The 26,839-nt window shown below is 32.3% G+C and overlaps 1 protein-coding gene across 4 annotated transcripts in view; it reads left to right on the top strand.

The window, feature by feature from the left end:
- Positions 1–26,839, top strand: part of LOC145293723 (serine incorporator 1-like) — a 107,210-nt gene that overhangs the window by 34,399 nt on the left and 45,972 nt on the right. For all 4 annotated transcript variants that reach the window (XM_080140169.1, XM_080140171.1, XM_080140170.1 and 1 more), the window contains exons 4-10: positions 1,595–1,674; positions 6,744–6,881; positions 14,013–14,089; positions 15,810–15,906; positions 17,201–17,287; positions 17,755–17,878; positions 20,726–20,799. In XM_080140169.1, the coding sequence (XP_079996295.1) occupies positions 1,595–1,674; positions 6,744–6,881; positions 14,013–14,089; positions 15,810–15,906; positions 17,201–17,287; positions 17,755–17,878; positions 20,726–20,799 (677 nt within the window). The remainder of the gene's footprint in view (positions 1–1,594; positions 1,675–6,743; positions 6,882–14,012; positions 14,090–15,809; positions 15,907–17,200; positions 17,288–17,754; positions 17,879–20,725; positions 20,800–26,839) is intronic.

The raw sequence follows: 26,839 nt of genomic DNA, 5'->3' as shown, positions 1-26,839 counted from the left end.
ATTCTTTATAGTAATTTACACATTTCCTGCGGCTTGTTAGAATTTAAAAATCGACCTACCCTATCTAGAGTAATCCCCTCTCCATTTTTGGGAGAGTTGAATTTTCACAATAACTTTATTGCTGTGGGAGGAAGGCAGACAAACAGGATGAGAATAATCTAATTCTAAATTCAGAGCATCATCAAAAGGGGTTTGAAATTTGATGTTTTGCAGTAAATTGTATGGTAGGATATAATGCACAAGCTTGTTTTTATGTGGTGGACCTGGTACTTGTAGATGGTTAGGGTCATTTTTAAATGACCTGATTTTTAAAAATTATCTCTTTACCAAATATGAAAAACAAACAAAAAGAAATATCTATAGTAGTGTTAAAAATTTTGACTTTACACATTTCAAAATGAATTGTTCCCATATTATTTTATTTTATTTTTTTTTTTTGTGATGAGGATTGATTATTTAGATTTGGTTTTTTTCTGACTACTGTTCTCATCTTGAGTGTTATTTCCATGTTTTGGTCAATGTAACCTCCAACCTTTTTCAGGCGTATCTTGTGTCGTGGATTAATAAATGATTCCATTCAAAATTCCATGCAGATTTCAGTTTGATAGAAAGATTCCAAAATTTGACGTTGAAGGTTGGAGGTTAGATTGACTGAAACATTGTGAAAATAGCACTCAAGATGAGAAGAGTAGCCTGCAGAATCCAACTATTACAAATTGTTCCAAATTCAAATTTTGTTGACTTTGAAATAATCAGTTTTAAAAATCTTTTGTATTCTTTTAATGTAAAGTTAATACACTATAAATGATTGTAATTTTGAATCGATTTTAAACGGTTACATTTTGTTTTTATTTACTTAAAGAATATTTAGTTGACAATTATTTTTATAAAATGCTATTGTTTTAAAAGCATTTAAATTGTTAAAATAAATTTAAAGATTGTTTTTAGTTGGCATTTATTTTTACAGTAAGAGTTTAAAAGTGGCTTCGAAACAGTAGCAGGCACGTGATAATAATAATAAAATATCCGGGATCGGCTTTTAGGGTTTCAACTTTAATAATAGAACAATGTGTGAAGGGGATTCTCCAGTTTAGGACCCTGTGTATTATTATTATATACATTTATCATTTTGATAGAAATATTTGTCATTATTTTCTTTTGCAAACATTCCATCTGTGGAACAAAATATCATGAGCCTCATTTCTCACAAATTTCAACATCTATGCATCAGTTTGTATCGGATTTCTCTCTCTACCATACGGTCAAAATCTTGGTCAGAATCCAGCTGAACAGTCTTACATTCTTAGAACATCGTTTTTTTTGCTTCTTGACAGATAATCTTTTTGCTTTAGTCATTAATGGCCAAAACAAACAAAAAAGAAAAAGAAATAATGTAACTTATCCAGATAGCTGAAGGTAGCAACTATGACATATCAATGGGGTTTCACTAGTTTTTATAAATTTGGTTAAAATGATTGGAGAATTCCTACAAAAGAGAAATTTCTAAAACCAGATATCTTTTTGTTTTATTTTTCTGTATTTAATTTTGTTTGTGTTAGATGAATCTAAAAATTTTTTTTTTTTTTTTCTTCAGTTTCTGGTTCTTCAAGTTTCTCTTCTTGATTGCCTTGGGTGTTGGCGCTTTCTTCATTCCCCGTGGCACCTTTGGTCAAGGTGAGTCAATGATAACATTTAAAAAAAAAACGTTTTTAACTTGATTAGCTGTACCTGCCTGGCATTGCTGAAGATGCCATGTTATTAATTTTTGTTCACACATTTTAAAATTTTATACAGAAAAAATAATTTATTTATTTATTTATTTTTTTTAAATGTTTGAGAAAATTCTGGACAACAATCAAAAGAAATTAATTTTTAGTTTGGAAATTAATTTTTTTGTAAGGGAGACAACTCTTTATATTCAATTAAAAATGTGTTGGTAATTTTGATTTTTCAGTCATAATTAAAAAAATGTTTCCATATCAATTATCTGAGTGGCTTATATAATTAAAAGGAACAAAACAAGAAAAATTGTGATGCACGTTTTTATGATGTGAATGGTACAGCAATAACAATAAAAACCGCACAAGTCAAAGTTGTAACCCTTACCTTCCATGGACTATTGCCCAGTCATGGTCCTGGATATGACCTTAAACTATATCCAGTGGTGAGGCCCCAGCTTGCGGGCTTTGGGGAGTGTGGAGCCACCCATTAATTGCCATTGCTCCCAGGTCCACTCTGACCCGGAGTGGTAGTACCTGTTAGGGTCCCAACTATGTGTTAAATAGAAACCGACTTGAAAACAACAAATGTATTCTATTAAAAAAATTTTCTTTAAATCTTCGGATTCGGCATTAAATAACCTGAAAAGGGTTGATATGCAGTAAAACAAAAACAATCAGCCAACCCACAATCATGGTGGATTATAAGTTCGATGCTATCATCAACTAGGGGCTCATAAATGTGACATTGTCTCGGACTCTTTAAATGTTTTCAGGCATTCATTAGATGTTATCAGTTTTAGCTCAGAGGTGCACAAAAACATGCGGGTCCTAAGTCCATATGGCAACAGTTTCCACGGGACCCTAAAATGTTACTTTTGCTCCCTGGGACGTCTCTGAGATTGGTCGTTTGTAGTGGTTTCTTTTCTCACCAAAAAGGTCACCATTTGGCTGAAAACCCTCATCATTGGAAAGGTTTGATTTGTTGATGTCTATGAAAAATTAAATCACTTTCAAAATCTAAAAAAGGAAAGAAACACAAGTCATTTGTTATTGTTTTCTTATATAAAAAAAGACTAATTATTCGGTTAAATATTCTAATAGTATATATATGTCTGTATACAAAGAAAGTTACAATGAGTAGTTATAATTCTTTCTGATTTAAGAAATATGTTATGGATAGCTAGTCTGTTTTCAGTTTAATACTCTTTTCTAAGTTCGTCTGGTCACAGTTGAGTTGACAATCTTGGTTGTAAGTCCAGACGCTTGTGTCCCAAAATGACATGGTTTTTCTCTGGCAATGATAAAGGAAATCCTTAATCCTCAAAAAAAAACTTAAAAAAAAACTTTTTTTTTATTATTAAGCTATCATTTGCCCCTTCTCTTTCATTTGAGACTAATATCTAACAACTTACTCTTTCTTTTTCTCCCCTCTCCTTTCTCGCTAGAAAAGCAGCGTTTTCCCCATGTAATAAGAAATGCTGGTTTATTTGTGAAACCTATCAGTTATTTGTCAAACATATTAGTTGATCTTCATGGCCTCCTCTACTTATCAGTTGGTCTTTTCATGCCAATGTTGAGAACTAGAGCTTTGCCTGTTTCCATAAATAAATTTTGAGAATTCACCAGCGAGGTCGGTTGACATTGCCTGGGATCCATAATATCGCTACAAAGTCAGTTTGATAAATCAGATTAAATTTGAGGTTCTTGCCCAAACCTCTCTCTATATTAAAAAAGAAAAATCTCTGATGTATGCATCTTTGACAAAAGGGAGATATATATTGCAAAATCAGATAAATTGATCAATGATTTCTGTAAAGAAAATAATTTTTAAGTGATTAAAAGGGAATTTGTAGGCACTATAACATAAATTTAGCATGAATTGAGTTATCGCCCTTTGTTTCTTGAATTGTTTTTCAAAATGGTGGGTGAGACGGTCACTCCTAGGATACTCATAAAAATTTGATTTTTTTTTTTTTTCTTTTTTTTTTTTTTTGAAAATAAAACTACTTGATCAATTTAAATAATCTCTCGACGGTGGCAATCTTTCTAGGGCAATTGCTCTTGACATATCTAAAGCCTTTGATAGGGTATGGCATAAAGGTTTACTTCATAAGATCGCTAGCTATGGTATAGCTGGAAAAGTCTTCTCAATTATTAAATCATTTCTTTCTGATAGGTCCATAAGAGTAGTAGTTGAGGGGCAAAAATCAGAAGCTCACAGTATTAATGCCGGTGTCCCTCAGGGATCTATCCTGGGCCCAACTCTTTTCCTGATCTACATTAATGATCTTCCAAATCATATCCTTACATCATTTGTAGACATTTATGCTGACGACACTACCATTTATGGTACCACATCTAAGACAGTAAACGAGCAAGTTCTCTCCAATTCTCTCTCCTCTGATCTTGAGCACGTAGTACAATGGGGAAAGGAGTGGCTGGTTACTTTTAATGCATCTAAAACCAAGCTTCTCTCTTTACATCATCAACATTCTAATTCACATTTGTCATCAATTGAAATGAATGGCTCTCGTCTTCAGGAGGCCTCAAGTTTTGACAAGCTTCTGGGCTTGACCATTACTCCTGATCTTAAATGGAACACGTATATCAAATCTGTTGCCAAGGCCGCTGGAAAAATGGTGGGATCTTTCTATCGATCCAGTAGATATCTCACTGCTGATGCTATTCTCTACCTATATAAGAGCCAGGTACGTCCAAGGATGGAATACTGTTGCCACATCTGGGCAGGAGCTGCTAGAAAGGACTTGGCCTGCCTTGATAGAGTTCAAAATAGACTTCGTAGCCTCGTAGGAGATGTCCTTTTCTCCTCCTTGCAACCTCTATCTCACAGAAGAAATGTTGCGAGTTTGTCTCTGATGTATCGTTATTTTCATGGAAAGTGTTCAACTGAGCTTCAATCTATGGTCCCCCCTCGCCAAACTTTCACAAGAAACACTCGTCTAGCTGTAAACACTATCAATAATTTCCCCCACTCTTTATCTGTGCCTAAACCTAAACGTAGATTCCATGAACAAAGCTTCTTTCTTAGAACTGCACGCCTGTGGAATTGTCTTCCGTTTTCCTGCTTTCCGGCTGACTACAATATGGTTGTGTTCAAGTCTAAAGTAAATAAGTTCTTGATGAGCCGTTCCATATAAGTTATTAAATTTACCAAATTTTCATTACTAATGATTACTATATTGACCAATTTCTACTGTACACTCTTTAACCCTTATCCTTGAGTGGCCTCTGGGCCTTGATAATGTGGTGATGCCTTTGTAAAAAAAAAAAAAAAAAAATATACAAGAGAATTCTCGACAAGAACCAAATTTTATTTAGACCCAACTTTTAAAAAACTCACAAGATAATTTTGTTAGGTTAAGAATAGAAAAGGTAGCAATGATAAATGAGAAAAAAATGAGTTAATATGAATTATTTATTTTAATAAATCTAATTGAAACCCGATCCACCACCACACTTTTTTCAGGATGTTAATTACAACCTAATGTTTTCTTATGTTGAGAAGTATAGACTTTTTCTTATATTACTCCTGAACTATGGCAGAGTTTGTAATGATGGCTTTTATCTCCACTTAACACTATCACAGGTTCGGTAGGGGTAAGGCCACTCTTATAAAGATCTTTGTACAGGGCATCTTCCTATTTCCTAGGCCTTCCTCTCTGGGTTACTTCTCAGCAACTTCTAATGCAAAGTAAAGTTATTGAGCCTTGATTTATATCCAAACTGAGTTGCCATGCCCTCATCTTGCCCTCATCTTGCCCTCAATCGGTTCAATGCTGTTGTGTTCTCAGATGTTTTCATTGCCAATGCGATCAAGCAATGCAATTCCAAACATTTTTGTTTCCATAACAAGGAATCTTCATTCCATCTTCCTCATTGTTGGTAAGCACTTGGAACTGTACAAAGCAGCAGGTCATGCAACAGTCTGGTACTTTAAACTGTCATGAAGATCTACTGATCTATTGTAAGACAATTTAACTTCTATTTGTTATTTGTAGTCCACAATCGGCTTAAGTGTTATTTTTTTGTAGAGTGCTGTCCTCCTATATGTAACACTTGATATTCCAAAATGGTCATGTATTTAGTACTGATCAAACTAAACCTGGCTTGGGTTATCTCATGAGAACCGACTGTTACATAGAGGTGTGTATATACGGACACTAGTGCAAGACTAAATAAATGTCCATATACTGCGTATCAATGTATGGTCTGTGCGCGTCAGTGGATGTTTAACATATAAAATAACCATATGAGCATTAGACAGTTCTTTCAAACGGGCTGCTAACTCCAGTCAACGAAACGTATCTATAATTAAAAGAACAACCAGTTCAACATTCACGGGTCTTTAAGCAATAATAATTGTACCTTTTTACAGTTTCTAATGTAGTTTTATTTCATTGGTAGCGTGGTGATCAGTTGCAATTTCAAGTTCTGCTCGTTCGTCTTTACATCTTAAATCGTAACGTTTTTTGGTTTCCCCTCAACATAAAAGAGCTAATGCGCTTGCTAAGCGAACAACTCTGTAACTGAATCAAATCTGATTGGTCGTTAACCTATATTCAGCTGTTCTGAAACTCCAATTACGTCATCTTTAAAATTTGAAGATGAGACCAATGTTTTTGGTTTATTGGTTTATTATTCTGGTGAATTCTTGCTCTGTCAAATATTTACCTATTTGTTTTCAAAATTAGCTTTCTAACATTTCTTGCATTAGCTGTGCGAACTGCATGTTTATCTAGCTAACCTACTTGCTAGCTATCATAGGGCCCTCATCTGTTACACCGATATGTCAATGTGATTATGCCGTAGTGATTTGTATTTTCATGTTATTTTTTTTTTTTGTGCTTATTTCAGGAAAATTCTTTGGCTGTTAAACATTTTTCCCATTGATTAGTATATTTTTTTTTATTATTGTAGTTACTCTGAAAAAAAAAAACTATCAGGTTTTAATTATTTTCATTATTACTTCTATTTAATAAAAATAATTTTTATTTTTGGCAGCTTGGATGGGTATCGGCATGACAGGTGGCTTGCTCTTCATCCTCATCCAGTTGATTCTATTGGTTGACTTTGCCCATGGTTGGAGTGAAAGTTGGGTCGAGAGGTATGAAGACACGGAATCAAAATGTTACTACTTTGGTATGGACAAAAACTTTTTTTTTTTTTTATCCTAAAAAAAACTTATCCTTCCAAAACGTTTAACCTTAGTTAATGTTTACCACTAAATCTCTGTTGGGACTGGAGTTGTCCCTTAAGGAGGTTAATTGTCTCCACTGCTACACATTATGCCCAAATTAGCTATAAATGTCAGTTTTGAAGGTGTTTGAGAGCATGTTGGAAATGTTATTTTGTTTTGATGATAGACATTTAAAAAAAAATCTAATTTGAAGGGGTCTGAATCCCTAGTCAATATCTGAGGATACTTGAGGGTTCGCTGCTAGCATAATTTTGTCTTCATGATAAAATAAATTTTTTAAGTTAAATTTATTAGCATGGCACTTAATAACCATATTTGGGCATATGTCCCAAGTTACTAATTTGACGATATTTTGACTAAAGCAATTGCTTGAGTGATTGTGTACTTGTTGAAAGTGTAAATTTATTGTCTTAATAAAAAATTATTTTCTTCTTTAGAGACTGTAATCATTATATACATATATATATATATATATATATATATAAAGTGAATTTAGTTTACAAACAAATGGCTACACATAAGCATACATGTTTCAGCGAAAACCCAGTAAGGGAATCGCTTCGTCAGGCCAAGGACAACTCTGGCTGTTTCAACTCAAACATTGCCTATTTATAACTAGGATTACATCATATTTAAGTGTAAAGGGGGAGACAGGACCTAAAGAGAAAGTATATACATTAAAATGTGATCATCCATTATGTTAATTATATTAATTTATTTATTTTTTATTATTTTCTTTAATTTATAGTGCGTCAAGAGTTTCAAGTAGAGTTTCAATATTATCAGTAAATTCCTAGTTCAGTAGGTAAGTTGTGTAGAATAGGAACCCAAGATTTAAAAAAGGGAACGGCTTTATTCAACTGTAATATGTACATCATAAGTATAATTATATATTAACATTAATATTAATCAGTTAAAATATATAGTTATGTGAATAATTCATTAGGCCACCAACGTTTAAAATAAAATAAATAGTTTACATTTTTTGAAAAAAGTTTACGAATAATTAACGAAATAATGACAGTTATATTATTCATTGTAAATGCTAACGTTTAAAAAAAACTTACGTGTGTAAATAAATTAGTGTCCGTATAATATTACTTTTGTAAATTCTAACGTTTCAAAAATTACGTATAAAAATAGGTGATTAAAGTATAAAAATAAAATAAATTAGGCTCGATGAGGTGACCATTAAAACCTACGTTAAACGATTATGAAAAGTATAATTATGGTAAGATAACTACATTACGATTAAAGATAAATAAAATACAAATAAAAAATATCTTTATTTAAAAATTTAACTTATTAGGTATAGGGTATGATTATTTGATGTTAAAATACAAATGTTTAAAATAATTAACGTTTAGAATAGTTTAAGTATAGAATAAAATTAATTATGGGAAAAGGATAAAAGGGGCGGGGGAAACTGGAAAAACTATAAAAATATTATTTACAAACTTAGGCGTTTTATAATTTTTTAAGCATATGTATCTGAAAATGCTTGCAGGAGATGGCCGATTCTTGTTTTATATTGAAAAGTTTGTCACGGTCTTTAAAATTAGTAATCTCCATTTTCTCATGCAGGCATAAGAAACAAGGTGACTGCAAAGAGTAACATGCTTTAGCCTTTTTTATTATTTTCCAATGTATTCTAGGCGTTTTGTTTTCTCTAATTAGCTTCCAATAGTGTATAGATAAGGAAGTATCTTTTTCGTAAGTTAGGTTGTTCATCGATCTTTTATGCCCGTAGTATCTTCCTTTGAACGTTAATTTTGTACTCCCAATATAAAATTTTTCATCATTAGGGTTTTCTTCTGGGAATATTTTAGCTAGATACACTACCGAAGGTGTTAGGCACATTTTGTTTACGGGACAGGTCGTAGGAAATTTACAATTACAATTGTTAACTACTTTAGAATCATTAACTGTTGCAACATTAGATTTCATTAACATCTTATTGTTATGCTTTTTTATGATTCTTTCTAAGTTGTCGCAACAGCTGTAACTCACTTTTATGGTATTTCTGTTAAAAATCTTGTGTAGTAAATTACCTGGAGGAAAGTGTTTGTCGATTAATTGCAAAAACTTTTTTCCAATTTTAGTTTTTAGTGAGCTATTGTACATAGGTGAAAACCAAATCACTTTTCTAGATCTATTATTAGTATCCTTATTATTGTCACAACTACCGCCATTTTTACTATCATTATTATTATCACTGCTACTGCCCTCCTCCAGATTATTGCTTTTATTATGTATATTATTGTTATGTATAATTATTATGTATATATTATTATTATGTATATTATTGTTAGTAATGTATATATTATTATTATGTATATTATTGTTAGTAATGTTAGCATTTTTGTAACCACTATCTTTTAGTGCCCGGTTATAAATATTTTTATGATTATTGAATACCTCTTCATTAGATGAGTTATTATTAATTCTACTTTCTATGGAGACGGGTATATGTTTTATAATGGCCGGTGGGTGGTTGGATTGGGAATTTATGTATATAGGGTTAGCATTATTTTTCATTTAAAGTTATTATTAGGTAAATCAAAGTTAACATCTAAAAAGTCCACTCGTTTCAAGTTACTATTAATTTCAACCTTGAGTCCAAAAAATTTCATTTTTTTATGTAACAATTTTCTAATATGGTCACATTTTATATTATTAGTATTATTTACAATCATAAGTCCATCGTCCCTGTACAAACCAATGCTTCCTACTTCAATATAATTATCATTAGTTAATGTGTACAATATGTATAGACCCACCAGATCCGTAAGTTCCGCAGAGTCTAATTAGTGGCCTAATGAATTATTCACATAACTATATATTTTAACTGATTAATATTAATGTTAATATATAATTATACTTATGATGTACATATTACAGCTGAATACAGCCGTTCCCTTTTTTTTAAATCTTGGGTTCCTATTCTACACAACTTACCTACTGAACTAGGAATTTACTGATAATATTGAAACTCTACTTGAAACTCTTGACGCACTATAAATTAAAGAAAATAAAAAAAAAACAAAAAAATTAATATAATTAACATAATGGATGATCCATTTTAATGTATATACTTTCTCTTTAGGTCCTGTCTCCCCCTTTACACTTAAATATGATGTAATCCTAGTTATAAATAGGCAATGTTTGAGTTGAAACAGCCAGAGTTGTCCTTGACCTGACGAAGCGATTCCCTTACTGGGTTCTCGCTGAAACATGTATGCTTATGTGTAGCCATTTGTTTGTAAACTAAATTCACTTATTTTGGCTCTGTCTAAACATTGAGCACTCTTTTGGGTGACACACTTATATATTTTGTTTTAAACAAACAAATAATTACTACCAATACAATATATATATATATATATATATATATATATATACATATATGAGTAAACAGTTAATAAAATATGTTAAAAAACACTTTGGAATGAGTTAAAAACATATTTAATCTGAAAAGGAAACACTAGATAAATGGATAGTCCTTAATCCGCAGAGTTTCAAAGAAATACTTTCCTTCTCATCAGAGGGTAGGAATTAGCAAAATGCGGGATCGGATTTTGCATGCAGAAGTATTTGATGAAACAACAAGTAAGTCAAAGATCTTACTTGAAAACAAAAAAGTGAAGCAGAGGGAATATGGTGAAGAAAAAGGTGATTACACACGAATAGATAGTCTGGTGGAAGATAAAAAATCCAGTGACGGTAAAATCCAAATGTAAAACTTCAAGAAAGTTAAAAGAATTTCCATTTGTACAAGTAAAGTCCAACGACATCCCGTAATTAGAAGATGGTCCATAATAATCCAATGGCAGAAATCCATGGAATAATTCACAAAAATGTGTACAAGGAAAAAAAGAAAAGATTCAAATAATATTAATAAAAGAAAAATAAGATGTGCTTTTCACTCTACTTCTGAGACATAAATATAAATTTTATTTTTATATATATATATCAATTTTTGGCCATATTTTGACTTTTTAATGTTATGAATAATTTTTTAATCTTAATATCTAATTATTAACCCCTGTAATAACTTTTTTGTGTTGATTTTATAATATGCAAAGACAACTCTCAACCTATATATTCAATGAATTTTTGATCAGCTGACTTGAAATTTGGTATATAGAGTATTCAGACACGTGGAAAACTTTTAATCAGTTTCCCCCAGAAAAAAAAAATTGAATAAATTTAAAAAAATTATTTCAATTTTTTTCTCCAACAAAACTTCAGAACATTTTTTTTCATGTTTAGGTTAGGGTTTTTAACTTAAAAAAAAAAGTTATAGGAGAATGCTTTCAAGTGAGTTGATTCCTTTTAGTTAGATTTTATAAAAGAATGAAGATAATTAAATTAAAAAAAAAAAAGTTTCACATATTTTCTGTCATATGTGTGGAAAAAAATTGCCAAATATTTTTCCAACCATGCTGTTGCATCTTGGATGCAATTTAACGAATTAAAAAAATAAAATGCTGACCTCGTTTCCACATATGTGAAAAAATAAAATCTCCCAAGGTATGTGAAACGATTTATAAATTGGACATGAAGTATATCAGTTACTAAAACAAGATAATTTATATCTGACATTGACTGGCAATAAAATGTGTTTAAATATATTTTAATTCATGCAGATTTTGTATTTATTTTAGAGTCCTTCCTCTCTTGATTATTATATTGTACCCAATATATAGTAATGATTTCAAAAGTTAAAAAAAAAAAATGATTTGGGTGCCATCAACTAGAATCGAAACCAAGATATTTAGCGCTCCAACCTTAGTTGTTACCGTTTGAACCATTGATAAATTGATAGGAAAATGTTCAAAAGTAAGCATCTTCAATATATAAATGTATATTTGTGCATTTGTAGAAGTAACAGGTTTAATTGACTTACTCCTGGCAAAGTTAATTTTTTTTTTAAATTTTGACCATTTATCAGCTATTTTTACAGGCTAAAAAAAAAAAGAAAAAAAATCAAATTTATTCCACAGGTCCAAATATACTAAGTTTCAAGTCTGTAGACCAAAGATTAACAGTAGTTTTGTAGAGACTGTTCCTCACACAGACAAGATTACTTTTGTGTATCTATACTAGCAGACCACGTGGCGTTGCCTGGTCGTAAAATATGCATAAATATATTTTAATTAATGCAGATTTCTTATTATAGACAGAAATGCCGTAGGTATTAAACATAACGTTAAATTCCTTTAAAAACAATATGAAGTAAAAAGAAACTGAGCCATGTGATGCAAGGATTGTTTTTTTCTAAACAGTTCACTTCTTGTAAAAAATACAAATACTCTGGCTGAGATCAAAATCAAAACCTAAAGACAGTGAGTCAAGTATGATAACCATTAGGTCTGCTTGACATGATCGTTTAAAAGTGTTTCCAAACCTACTTATTCTTAACAAAAGCAATCTGTCATGTGAACTATTCACGCATGCGCATTCATGAAACGGTTGACAAAGAGATAAAAATCCAATGATCCCCCCTCCTCCACATACCAATTTTTCAATTTTGACCACTTAGCAGCCCTTTTTTTCCGGAAGAAAACTGAATCACAAGTTTTCCACATGTCTGAATACCCTATATACCAAATTTCAAGTCCGTAGATCAAAAATTTGTTGAGTATATAGATTGAGAATTGTCTTTACACACACACACACCCATTTCATTTGCTCACATAAATTAATATGTGAAAGTATAAATTTATGCGTAAACTTTAAGTATTTACTTCAACAGTGTTCAATACGTAGGTAGAGCTAATTAGTAAGTTATAAAATATATATGGCGATTAAGCTACACTGAATATTCCGTGTTTCATCCACTCTAGGATTCTTAATTGCTTAATCGCCATATTTTATAACTTATATTTTTTTTTTTTTTTATACAGTGATCACCACTTATCAAGGCCCGGAAGCCACTCAGGTATAAGGGTTATTGTAAGTACATCACGTTAGTGAGGAGATTTTATGAAGTGTTTAATTAGGGGGGCGGTTCATTAGGAATTTGTTAACATTAGACTTGAAGACATCCAAGTTGTAGTCCGGAGGGAAGCAGGCAGACGGAACAGAGTTCCACAGGCGTGCAGTTCTAAGAAAGCTTTGCTCATGAAATCCGCGTTTTGATTTAGGCACAGATATAGAGTGGGGGAAATTTTTCACAGTGGATTCAGCTAGACGGGTGTTTTTCGTGAAAGATTGGCGAGGGGGGACCAGAGATTGGAGTTCAGACGAGCACCTGCCATGAAAATAACGATAAAACAAGGATAGGCTCGCAACGTCTCTTCTGTGGGAGAGGGGTTGCAGGGTAGAGAAAAGGGCATCCCCCACTAAACCACGAAGTCTATTTTGTACTCTGTCAAGGCATGATAGGCTGTTTTTGGCAGCTCCTGCCCAGATATGGCAACAGTATTCCATCCTTGGCCGTACTTGGCTTTTATATAGATAGAGAATTGCATCAGTAGTGAGATATCTTCTGGAGCGGTAGAAGGATCCCACCATCTTTCCTGCGACCTTGGCCACAGACTTGATGTACGTGTTCCATTTCAGATCAGGAGTAAAGGTCAAACCCAGAAGCTTGTCAAAACACGGGGCCTCACCCAGACGAGAGCCATCCATCACAATTGATGCCAGCTGGGGATCAGAGCGTTGATGATGTAAGGATAGGAGTTTGGTTTTGGATGCATTAAAGGTAACTAGCCACATCTTCACCCACTGAACCACGCGCTCGAGATCAGAGGAGAGAGAATCCGAGAGAACTTCGTCATTTACAGCCTTTGATGTGTTGCCGTAGATGGTCGTGTCATCAGCATAGATGTCAACGAATGATTTAAGTATGTGTTTAGGGAGGTCATTGATGTAGATCAGGAAGAGAGTTGGGCCCAGGATTGACCCCTGAGGGACTCCAGCATTTATATTGTAGGCCTCCGATTTTTGTCCATCTACCACTACTCTTATGAGCCTATCAGAGAGAAATTATTTAATATATATATATATTATAATTAATGATGCATTAAACAATAAAAAAAAATATATTTATATTTCTTATCTTTTAGGTTTACTGTTTTTCTCTGGCTTCTTTTATCTCCTCTCTCTCACGGCTGTTGTGCTCTTCTACATATACTATGCTGGGGTAAGTATAATCACTATTTTATTTACATGTCTTACATGATTGTCACTCATTAAAGTTAAAAGAAACCTAAGGATAAAGATTAATGAGAGGGATAGATTGACACTTGAATGATTATTAATATTATGAGAGGATTGAAAATAATGAATAAAATTTGATTATTGAAGATGCTTAAGATGAATTGAATTTGTAGTTCGCAGGTAAGCAATCCTGTAGCAACGGGTTCTACATATGGAACGTTCTTGGAAGAAAAATCTTTTCTGTTAGGCACATAAAAGAAAGGAAAATTCTTTGCAGTTGTGGTAGGAAGACAAGGTTTTAAAAGTAGGAACCAGAGATTGAAATAACAGACTAGAGAAAAACTAGTACATCTTTTTTGTGATAAAGTTGCTATGAAGAACAGTAAGATCCCCTAGCTTCTATTAGATTACAAAATTGCAGGGGGTGCTGGTGGTGTTAGGTTTGGCTGATAAAATTTAATGAATGGATAGAATTTTTTATGTTTATTTCTTCATGCTATTAACTACAGCATGGTGTAGTTAAAAAATTCAATTGACCAAGATTTTGTCATGTGACCTATGGAGACTGATGAATAAACTAGCCTGAGTGCCTGAAGGTGTGTGGTGAGCTTAAAAAAAAAAAAAGTGGTAGTTGGCAGGCAAGGTCGAACCCGTGATGCAGAGGCGGAAAAAAAAGGGAAAGAAAATCTGACGTCTTACCACTACTCCATGATGCGACCAGAAGTTCGGAACGTTAAAATTAGGCAAAGTCAATCCAACCCATACGATGACTTGCAAAAATTGCTTGCAAATATTCAACCCCTCCTTGTAGAAAACTGCCCAGTTGAGGGTGAAGGAATTAATTTTTTTGGACAATTTTTCGATATTTGTCGTCCGAGATGTCCAACTTCAAAATGATACCAATCTCGTGAAAATCTGTCGCATCTGTCAAGTTTTAGACAGACATATAAACATACATGCATTCAAACACAGGTGAGATTTATATTATAGATCTTTTCTAATAAATAGATGCAGGAAGATATCTTGGCTCTTCAGCTTCTGTGAGGTGGAAGAGCTAAGATATCAAGCTTTGTATTTAAGATGTCGTGTTATTAAGTGTTGTGATTAACTGATACACAGGATCCTTTAAATTTATATCAATCAAAACGATGAAAACAGAAAAACGAATGCGTGAAAAATGGCCTATTTTGATATTAAAATTAATAATAGGTGGGTACCTGGGTGTTTTTGGGTGTGTGGTCGGGGGTGTATAAGCGAAGTAAAAAAAAAAAAAAAAAAACCTGGAAAAATGAATGTTACGTGAAAAATGGCTTGAATAACACTGGTTCAATATTTAAATTTAAAAAATCAAAAAAAAAAAAGAAAAGACATCTCGCACCACGATTTGAACCCAAAACGTTTAAATAACGAACCAACGCGCTAATCAACTGACCTAAAGTGACGTACATGAAATTTGTTCAGTTTTTCAACTATTTAAAGTAAATCAGGTCATGACGTCATCTGACGCATGCTTAGAACCGGTCGTCGTCACGAGAAGACCGTTTTTCTTGACCCCCCCCCCATACATACATATAAACGAACATACATACACACATTTTCGCTTTTATATATATATAGATAAACAAACTGTGTACTATTTGCATTAAAAAAAGATTTATTTTTGCAAGAAATTTTCATGTTTGTTTTCCTGTATTTATTCTCAGGACCCAGGATGTACGCTGCATAAATTCTTCATCAGTTTCAACCTCATCCTCTGTGTCATCGTGTCTATTATATCTGTGCTCCCTAAAGTGCAAGAAGGTGAGTCATTATACATCAAAAGGATATTTGAAATGACAGTTTTAATTTAATAACCTCGTATATAAAATGTAGTCGGTTTCTTCATTTTTTTTTTTTCCTACAATCAATAGTTGATGTTTCTTTGCCGGTTTTTCTTGTGAATTATGAAAACTTGTAGTTAAAAAAAAGAATTGAATTACATTTCATTCTGGAAAATACTATGTCCGGATTGGAATTATTTTAAAATCATCTTAGGAAAAGGGGAGATAATTCTGTATTTGTTTATACAAAGATATCTTATTTTGACAGAAACAAAAAAATATTATTTTGGAAAAAGAAACCCAACATGGTTTTAAAGCAAAAAAAAAAAAAAAAAAAAAAAAAGAAAGCCTTGAAAACTTTGAAAAGTCTTTGAAAATGGACAAAGAAAATCTGTACAAACCCTGATTTCCAACCAGAGGCATGGTCATACCACTGTAAGTGATTGCAGCACAGAGCTAACTGTATGTCTGACCACATTAAGCCTCAATAGCAAAGCGTCTGAACTAATTCTGTCCAGGCTCGCATCACAAATCTACCAAATCATAACGCTGTTATCTGCATCCCTGAAAAAAATGAATTAGTGTAAGCCTAGAATTCGCTCGCATCTTACATTGTACTATGGACACTGTTATAAATACACTGCAATTATCTCCCTTTTTCTGTGTCAATTTCTGGCTGTTCAAACTGTTAAATAGAAAAAGGTCATTCTTGGGAAGATGATCTCATGACAGTGCAACAGATACTATATTACTCCATCCTTCCCAAAGGAGGATGCTATCATAAGACTTTGCTTCCAGGAATTACCTCCTTTTATAAAGGGGGAAATCCTCTCAGATATTACACCCTTAAATTTATAAAAATGCTATTTCAAGCCCAAATTAGGTGTGAATATATATAGGATCTTCAAGGTTTACACAAACTTGAAAAGTTCTTTAATTTTTGACTTTTGCCTTGAAAAGTCCTTATTTCTTATGACTTTGAAAAATATCTTGAAAATGTTTTGAAATGCCTTGAAAATTGTATTCTTTATGTCCAGTAAAAATTTGTGTCGAAATATTAAAAATAAAATCAGAATAAATACTATTAAATTATTTTAAGTATTTATAAAATATTTTTAAATATTGAAACTAAAAGCAAAATACATTATTTTGAAATTGCATTGTAATATTGTAGATACTAGAGTTATGTCCCATTATCACAAAACTACCTTGGTGTGGATATATATCTGATCTTTTTAAATGCAATTTAAGAAAATCTCTCCTCTTCCTTTTAGCCCAACCAAGATCTGGTCTTTTACAAGCTTCCGTCATCACCATCTATACCATGTACTTGACATGGTCTGCTATGACCAACAATCCAGGTAAGTTCACTTTTCCACTTAGCTTTTCATTCTTCACAGGCTTTTTGAACTCTATAAATTACAATGAAATTATTTTGATACTTGATAGTACAACATTTTAAGTTTAAGGCTGTACACTAGGGGTGGTCAACATATTACACATATGCTAAATGGAGCACTGAATCCCAGAGATAGACAAAAAACCTACATGTTCATGCAAAAACAAAAAAAAAAAAATAATAATCAGACAATTAACTGATTTCTACAAGAACAAAGTGTAACATAAATTTAATTAAGTGGTTCTTGTTCAGAATTCTCTCTCTACTAAAAAAACAAAAATAAAAAAAATCTGATGGCACCCTTTAGCATTTTGCGTAAACTATGTGGAAAATTTCAGTGATAGCACAGTCCTTATTCTGCATAAGAACCTTTTGTCTTTATATTTTTGGAAAATCTTTCACGGTTCTCTTCGACCATTTCCCCTCCAGACTGCCGCTGTAACCCAAGGAAAGATTGTGGTGCTGCCAACGGTGACTTTGCAAAACTCGGCCCGTTCGATTGGCAGAGCATCGTTGCTTTGGTTCTTTGGTTTTGTGCCGTTCTCTATTCCAGGTAAGTTTCACTTTTGACTTTCAAAAACTTTTGTATTATTTTTCCCATCTTTAGCAGTGAATGTTTATTTTTTGTCTTGGAGATGCTGCTAGGTATGCATGCAAAAGTACTTCAATGAAATGTGATCTGATGAACTTGTAGCACTTGTGCCTCCATGATGTACATACTCCTGACTAATCCGACAAGCAGCAAAATTACACCCCTTCACTGTTGAAGTCCTTAAACGCTGGAAATCTTTTACTGTAGTAGTTTCTCTCAAACTGCTAGACTTTGAAATTCTCTCCTAGTCTCCGGCTTCCCTGACTGTATTAATGTTATAATATATGTGTGTTATCTAACTTTTATTTGATGGCCTGTTCTCCTCTCTATTTACTTAACGGCCTGTGACTTGTCTAGTGGTTTTGGTATGTGTGCGTGTCAGAACACATAATACATGTAACCTGACGACATACCTGTTCTGCTGCTGGCTGCTTCTGGGGATTCGCCAACTGTCCTTCGGGGAGCTGAAATCTGTTTAAAGGAAGTGCTTCCAGACGGGGACTCAAGACAAATGTGTTTTTTATATATATTTTATTCACTCTACAGGTATCTCCTCACAGCAGAACTAGAGTGAATCTTGGCTTGTGGTTTCTCTGCATCGATTTGGAAACTGTCTCCCTTTTATGGGGAGACCTGTTTAACCCATCTTGCTCCTTTGGCGTCTCAAAACCAACTCGCTAAACTTAACTCGGCTTATTCAAACTGGAACACCTGACACATTTCTCCAGTCCCCATTCAAATACTTCCGGTGCAAACTGACCGGTCAAGCAAGTTTGATACATGTCACAACATGACCTTTTGACCCTTTTTGCACCTGCATGCTTGCTCAGCTTATTGTTTCCCATGATTCAATCTCTATTTATTTCACCAGATAGATAATTAAATAGATAGATGAACAAATAACTGGTTAAATGCTTTCTACCTGGCATTTACCTAACACTACATTAAATGTAAAGTGAAGACATCTCACTGCTTAACTCCCCATAATCCCCTGTTAGACACAATCCTAATTTAATGCCTTGTTGAATTTAAAAAAAATAAAAACTTGTACACTTGAATCAAATGCTTGTATTTGTGGATATCCCCAATTTCTCACATGCAGGTTTTGTAATTGTTCATAAAAAAATCATGTAAAAAGTGGTCATCCTAGTAGAGAAGACATTGTTGCTGAGGAAAGTCCAGTCCACTTTAGATAGAGCCCTTTACTGGGACATGATGCTCACTGCCATTATTTTCTTTCTATCAGGAATCTCAAAGAAATACTTGAGATTTGTGCAAGATAAATTCTAAAACTTATAGTATTGACTCTCCAAAAAAGTAAGGTTTCAAAGCAACACCTTACCCTGAAAGTGAGACAAGCTATTTCCTTCTAAAACCTATAGTAGTATGATAGCGGACATACGAGGTGCCTTCAATAAGTGTCCAGACTTTTTTTGCATATGGCCACTTTTATTGATGAAACTCTAGTCTCCTATTAGAATTAATCTCGTCTGGTTGCGATGTACTTGGTGTACTGTTCCAACAACTTCTGGAAGACCCCATGAAAGCCGGCGTGTGAGCATGTCAATAACCCTCATTACAGCTTCTTTCATTTTTTCAATTGTCTCATAGCGACAGTCTCTAAGGTTTTCCTTAAGCTTAGAGAATAACCAAAAGTCACAGGGAGCAAGGTCTGGACTATATGGAGGGTGAGGAACTGTCTTGATGCTCATGTTGGTTAAATCGTCTTTGACAAGGATGGAATTGTGAACTGGTGCATTTGCACAAATCTTCCGCATCTTCAGTTCTTCGTGAATAATTGTGCATACAGTTCCCACAGTGACATTAAAATGTGTACTTATTGTCTCTATAGACACATGACAGCCTTTATCTATGAAAGTCTTTATTTGGCTAATCAACTCTGGTATTGTGATTTCCTTACTCCTCCCACACCTTTCATCATCCCTTATGCTCTCTGTCTTCCTTGAATCTTTTATGCCATTCAAAAACTGATGCTCGATTCATGTAAGATGGTCCAAAAGCAGTCTGAAGCATTCCATACATTTCTGTGGCATTTTCCAAGTTTAAAACAGAATTTTATTGCATATCGTTCTTGTAAAGTAACCTCACACCCAGATTACATTTTTGAAATTCACCAATTGTGACGATCAGGCTTTAGTAGGGCGTATTCCAATTCCTGCTGTAGCTGTTCATTTAAACCTGAAATAATAAAAATTTGTCAGTCATCTCACAAGATATATAGCAATAACATACTTTATTTTCAAGAGTCTACCACAATTTTAAATGCCCGTACAAAAAAGTCTGGAAACTTATTTGTTGCTGTGCTTATAAAAAAAACCCAAACACTTATGTATAAAAAATACATTGTATATTTGGTTGTGATGATTAAAAAGAATTAGTGAGAATGAAGAGTGCAATGTGGACAGAAATTAATCTCATGAATTTGTTAACCGACTATTTTTCTCCTATTTTCAAATCGAGCTAGTTAATATATTTTTGGATACCCACACATCCACAACTAAAACGTCTGTTCTAGGATGTCGCCTGTGCACTCTTTACAGAATATGACTTCCATTTCTGTATTGTTTCTTTTGAGAACGGACATATTTTTTATACACTATGTTTGCTTGTGTTTCAGTCAAATCATTGCATGTTTATACTTCCAGCCAGGTAGGTGTCTGTCAATTAGCCGGCAATTATTTATGTTGGTTAAATATGTTCGTTACCACACATCCGATACACATGTATGCGCCTCCAAGATCACACACGTTTCTTTTTTAATTGGTTGTATTTATTTTCGTCTTTCAGCATCAGGACATCCAGCAATAGCCAGGTAGGCAAGATTACCATGTCTGAACGGACCATACTCCAGGCTGATACTGGTACGTACAAATAATAGATCTTTTATGCCTTCTATGCCTTTCCCTTTGTGTATCTTTGGTTTTGTTTTGTGGTGATGGTGAGCATTGTAATAAGTTTCTTTTCTTAAAGATGTCATTCCATCAGCACTGCTTGCCATTTCTTTCACACACTCTGGAAATATAAATTATGTTTTGATTTAAATATGTATTTTCACACACTCTGGAAATATAAATTTGTTTTGATTTAAATATATATTTTCACACACTCTGGAAATATAAATTATGTTTTGATTTAAATATATATTTTCACAAAACTCAGGTATTTTCTTTATTCCTGTACTAGCTTTACTTATACAAATGGGATGTAGTGAAGTTTTTTATTTTTTTCACATAAGGTAGTCAACTTCTATTATTTTCTTCAATCGAAAATAAGAGTTATCCTCCTTGCTGATTAATTTTTTGTTGTAAAGAAAAAATATATAATTATAAAATACGTTTGAAAGCCAAATTACAATGCAATATTACGAAAATAAACAAATATTTGTTAAAAATTAAAATTTCGGCGATTGATGCTATCCTCAGAATTTTATACATTCTTTTTCTTTTTTTTCCTCGCCATGATAAATTGAAAAGAAAAAGAGTTAGTGTTGTCTCCGTCTGCGGTGTTAATTTTAAAATGCCAGAAGATTACGCTTGTCGCACATGATACGAAAGTCAGTTGTATTTTCCATGATAGAAGTGGTGTTTAAATTTTAAAATATAATATGTATAAAATGTTTATAAGCCAAATTACAATGTAATATTAACACCGTGAGAAAAAAAAAAAAAAAAAATTTATAAAATTCTGATGGAGACTATCTCTGAAATATTAATTTTAAATAAATAATATCCATTTATTTTTCAAGATAATCACAATACAAATTAGTAAATATTAACTTACTGTTTGATGTAATTAGAAATGCAAAGTTAAGTAAAATAACAAAACAAATAAAACCTTCTTTCATTTGTCCTCTTTTGTTCATTCATCACACCAATACAACAGCCGGTTCTCTGCATTGCTATAGCCTTCTTATACTCTTCCATATCTATTTACCAGCAATGCTCCAAGCAAACTACCTTTCTCTATTATATAGTGTTTCCCCGGAACATTTGTTGCATATTTTCTAAAGTTATAAAAAAAAAAGAAGTTTTTATTTTAATAATTATCCTAACAAAGTTTCAATTTAAACTAAAACAAAACAAAAAAAAAAAAAAATTAAAAGAAACAAAGTAAAATAATGTGCAAGCCACTTGTAGAACACATTATCATTAGATTGCTTCTCTGGAGACTGACATGACCATCTTCGAATATAATATCATCAAACTCAAACCATCCCCATAAATATTCAAACTTTGTTCATTTCATTATTTTCAATCCTCCTATAATATTCTTCATCATTAAACTAACAATCCACCTCATTAACCTTTTATCCTAGAGTAGATTTGCTGACTCTTTAGTAAAAAGAAAAAGATTATTAATGTAGAGATAAATAACTCGTCATGTAAGGGAGATAAATCTTTCTAGCTTATAATACGAGTTATTTCCCTTACATTATTTGCTTTATTAGTTAATATTGTCACCGTGTGAAAAAGACCCCCCTCCCAAAACAAAAACAAAAAAAAAAAAACTAATAAACTTAACATTAACATAGGAATAATTTATATCATTTGGACTACTGTTCTCATCAATGTTTCGGCCAATGTAACCTTTTGTTATTTTTAGGTAATTTTTGTTGAATGTTTGAATCTGTTTGGAATTAAAACGCACCCATAATGGTAAATTGCTCTTGTTCCAGCCATATCTGACAGAATAAGAGCATTTTACTCTCATAAATTGAAGGTTCAGTTTGAAATTTTGTACAAATTCCTGAATTCGATAAAATGTACTTAAAGAATATCTAAGGCTAACATCATTCGAAATGTGAAAATCTTGTCCACGATAAGAACAACAGTTCGATTAATAGAAATTACCAATCGTCTCTAAAATTTTGAAACCAAATATAACATAAACAAGCAAAAATATAATAAACTTTTAAATATGAAAATATGTGTTTATCTTGGAACTAAAAGAAAAAAGTTATTTTAATTGTTAATTTATAACTAGTGGGGCCTGTGGAAATTCCACTTGATGTCTTCTGTTTTGCATGAGTGGAAGATTTTGCAGGTGATTCATGCTTGATCAAAAGGTGAGAAGGCAACACAGAAGTGAATGTATCCATGATCAATCCAACTGTGCAGCAAATATTTTATTTAGAAAAATAGTACCTAATTGAATGAGAAAGTTATGCTGGGACGTTGGGAAGAGTGACTTAATTTTTTTTTCTAGATGAGCTCCAGATAAGCCTCTTTGAATAAAATTTTTCTTACCATTATCTGCAGTAGTCAACTTCTGGGCAGTTGAATGGTGATCACTAACAAAAGTCCAAAATCTGTCAGCGGTTAAGATTTTAGGAGATGGGAGGAGGAAACAGTGAAAGCCGACTTTCTCTTGATTTTATAAAATTATTTTTATACAGTGGCTTGACTTAAAGTTTAAAATGCAAAAGTCAAGTATCATGATACAAATGTGTTCTAAACAGAAACATTCATTTTGACTGCACCTCTGTCTCATTGAAAACCCTTCTGTTGATTTTTATATACAAACCCTTCTGCATGTGTGACAAAATTTTTCAGATGCACTTGTGGTATTAAGTTGTGTTAAGGGTGTTAACTTTGGTCAAAATCCTTCTTTTTTATTGATTTTTGATATTTATTGAAGGCATTCTGACGCAAAACCTATTTAAGAACACTCTCAAACACATAAAGTACATTTGTGTGAAATTTCAAAAAATCTGCACAGCCGCTTCAGCATAGGGAACAAATGCACACACATACAAAAAAGTGCCTTTTATATATTAAGTAGAGATAAATTGGGCTTGTGGTTTTTGTTTTGGAATTTTCCGGGTACAATGAAAAGGGATGACCACAGCTGGTGCAGCAAATGCACAATGGCATGTTCATATATTGCTGCCATGCTTAAAATATTTCCTTTCTATTAATGTCCAGCGCAGATGCACATCCCACAATATTATTGCATCACTTTTTGTTCAAACTGAAACATACTTATCTAAGTGCTTTGGTTAATGTAGTTTTTGAATATATCTAGTGCTTTGGTTAATGTAGTTTTGAATATATCTAAGTGCTTTGGTTAATGTAGTTTTGAATATATCTAAGTGCTTTGGTTAATGTAGTTTTGAATATATCTAAGTGCTTTGGTTAATGTAGTTTTTGAATATATCTTAGTGCTTTGGTTAATGTAGTTTTTGAATATATCTTAGTGCTTTGGTTAATGTAGTTTTTGAATATATCTAGTGCTTTGGTTAATGTAGTTTTTGAATATATCTAGTCAGATGAACTTGGATCTTAGGGTTTCAAAATGTTTGACTGGTAGAATAATTATCTTCCACACTGATGATTCCTCAATAAGGATGATTCATGTGTGTATAAAAATTCATTGATATTTTTTGTAATGTGATTGTAAGTAAACAATGCAACAAAATTTTTAAAATCCACACACAAAAAAAGATTTAACAATAAACAATTGTCCTATTTTAATTGTGTTCTTCTTTTTTTTTTTTATCAGTTTGGCTGGACTCTATGCAAATTTCTCTTCCAAATTTTTATGCATCGCACAGGCTACTTTTTTGTTCTTTATATTGGAAGGATTGACTATGTCCATAATTTATATATGTTCCATGAATTCAAGTTTCAGATACAATCATTTCTGAGATAATTTGGATTTTTATCCGCGCTGTGTCTAGACACAAAGTTCAACGGCAAAACATAGCATAAAAACTAGAGTATAATTTACTGTCAGTTGTACAGCCACTCAAAAGAATGAAGGATTAATAATTATAATTCACTTCTAAAAACATCTACAACTTGGATGTCTTCAAGTCCAACATAAACAAATTCTTGATTAATCGCCCCCTTAAGACGCTTTATCAAATCTCCAATACCAACTATTATTACGATATTATCCCATCGATTATTGTACACAAAATAACCCTTATCCCCGAGTGGCTTACAGGCCTTGATAAGTGGTGATCCCCATGTAAAAAAAAAAAAAAATACATTTTGTTCTGTATAAGAAAGTAGAAGATAAAATTTAGTTTCACTTTAATTTTGTGCTGAAATTGTTAAAATTATCCTTTGCATAACCAAGTTTGCATATAAATTTCAAAAGTAGACTTAAACTGTTATTTCAGTTGCTTTATATTTTTGTTTAAATTTCTTGCAGATAAAGGTGGGTTTAAATTTGAATTTTTTCAAACTGAACATAATTTTTGAATCCCTGGTAATGTATTTATTTGCCTATTCCATGTCCCATGTTAGTTCTCTAACCTTCTCCACTTTCTGATAATTCATCGTCGAACGTGTGTGTGTATTACTAACATTTCATCTTATTAATGGCACGTTTAATCTCTCTTAACTAAAATTTATATCCTCATAATTACAACAGATTTATTTTACCCAACCTTTTAATAATCGTTTCTATAGGTTTAAGTTCTGTTGTTCACGGGTAGCTGTTTTCGCATTTCATGACTCGTTAGTGTGGCTAGACGTAGCAAGCACATTAATCCTGATGCTACTTACGACCGATCATGACCCACTAATGTCGGAGTCGTTGTTGTCTGACTGTAGGTGGAAGAAATATAATTTTTTTTAATGAATTTTTATTTTATTTAAAAAATTTTTTTTTTTATTTAGTTTTTTTAAAATCTTTTATTCTATTTTAAAAAAAAAAAATTTTTTTTTTATTGAATGATACTGATAATGGTGAGGTTTCAATTCTTTTTATGGCATAAATCTTGCATTACGCAAGAGTGCTCCACCTGTAGAGGAGGGTATATGTTGTGTGGGTGTGAAAAAAGACAAAAGGAGAAACAAATACACGGATAAATCATCAAAAACGAGGTTGTTGCTCCAAACGAAACTGGTAAAGCTTTCGTTTCTGATGATCTATTCTTGTATTTGTTTTCCCTTTTCTTTTTTTTTTACACATATCCGGTCTTCATAACATTTCATTTGATGATATATTGTGTATGTTATCATTTTTATATATATATATATATATATATATATATATAGGGTGGGCCATAAATCGCGCACCAAAGGATTTGAAATAATTCTGATAGTAATAAACGTTATTTATCAAAACCAAATTTAACCAATAAACTGAAATAATAAGCACCAGTTCAACTCGTTCGTCAATTGTCAAATGAATGCCTGAAATTAAAATAAACAATTTTTAAAAGGCAAATTATAACTAAAAAACTTTGATTGAAATTAAATTTGACAGTTATAGCAACTGATAAATACAACAAAAAGTTTTATTACTTTATAAAAATGTATCTTATGCCGAAAGAAAAGAAAATATATTTTGCCCGGCAGATTTTACAGTTTCATATCGCTTAATTCTTTGGTGCGTGACTTATGGCCCACCCTATATATATATATATATATATATATATATATATATATATATATTATATATGAATAAAATAAAGCAAGATATAAATAATGCAAATATAATCTATTTAGAAAAATTCTTATAAGGGCTATATCGGGAAAGTAGATATATTATTGAAACAAAGGGTTACAGTAAGCTTTTTACACTTCAAGTATCAAATACTAAGTGGAAAAGGATATATTGTCAATTAGACATTATAAAAAAAAAAAGATGTAAAAGGAAAAGCATATATTATCAATTAGACATTATAAAAAAAAAAAAAATATAAAAGGAAAATTCCATGAAATTAAAGAAATACTAGTGGGGTGGGCACTCAGCTTTGCCCGACCGTAAAACACGCTTAAATATATTTTAATTTGTCTAGATTTTGTATATATTATTATAGTCGTGATTTCAAAAGTAAAAAAAAAAAAAGTATTTGGGTACAATCGGATAGAATCGAAAACGAAAGTATTCAAAGCTGGTGATGTTACCACTGTACCAACGTGACACGCATATGAACTGATTAAA

Source organism: Euprymna scolopes, chromosome 15 (genome assembly GCF_053919585.1).
Source record: "Euprymna scolopes isolate OS-2025 chromosome 15, ASM5391958v1, whole genome shotgun sequence".
Lineage (NCBI taxonomy): Eukaryota > Metazoa > Mollusca > Cephalopoda > Sepiida > Sepiolidae > Euprymna > Euprymna scolopes.
Note: the sequence above shows the minus strand (reverse complement) of the source record. Positions and strands in the feature narration are given on the sequence as shown.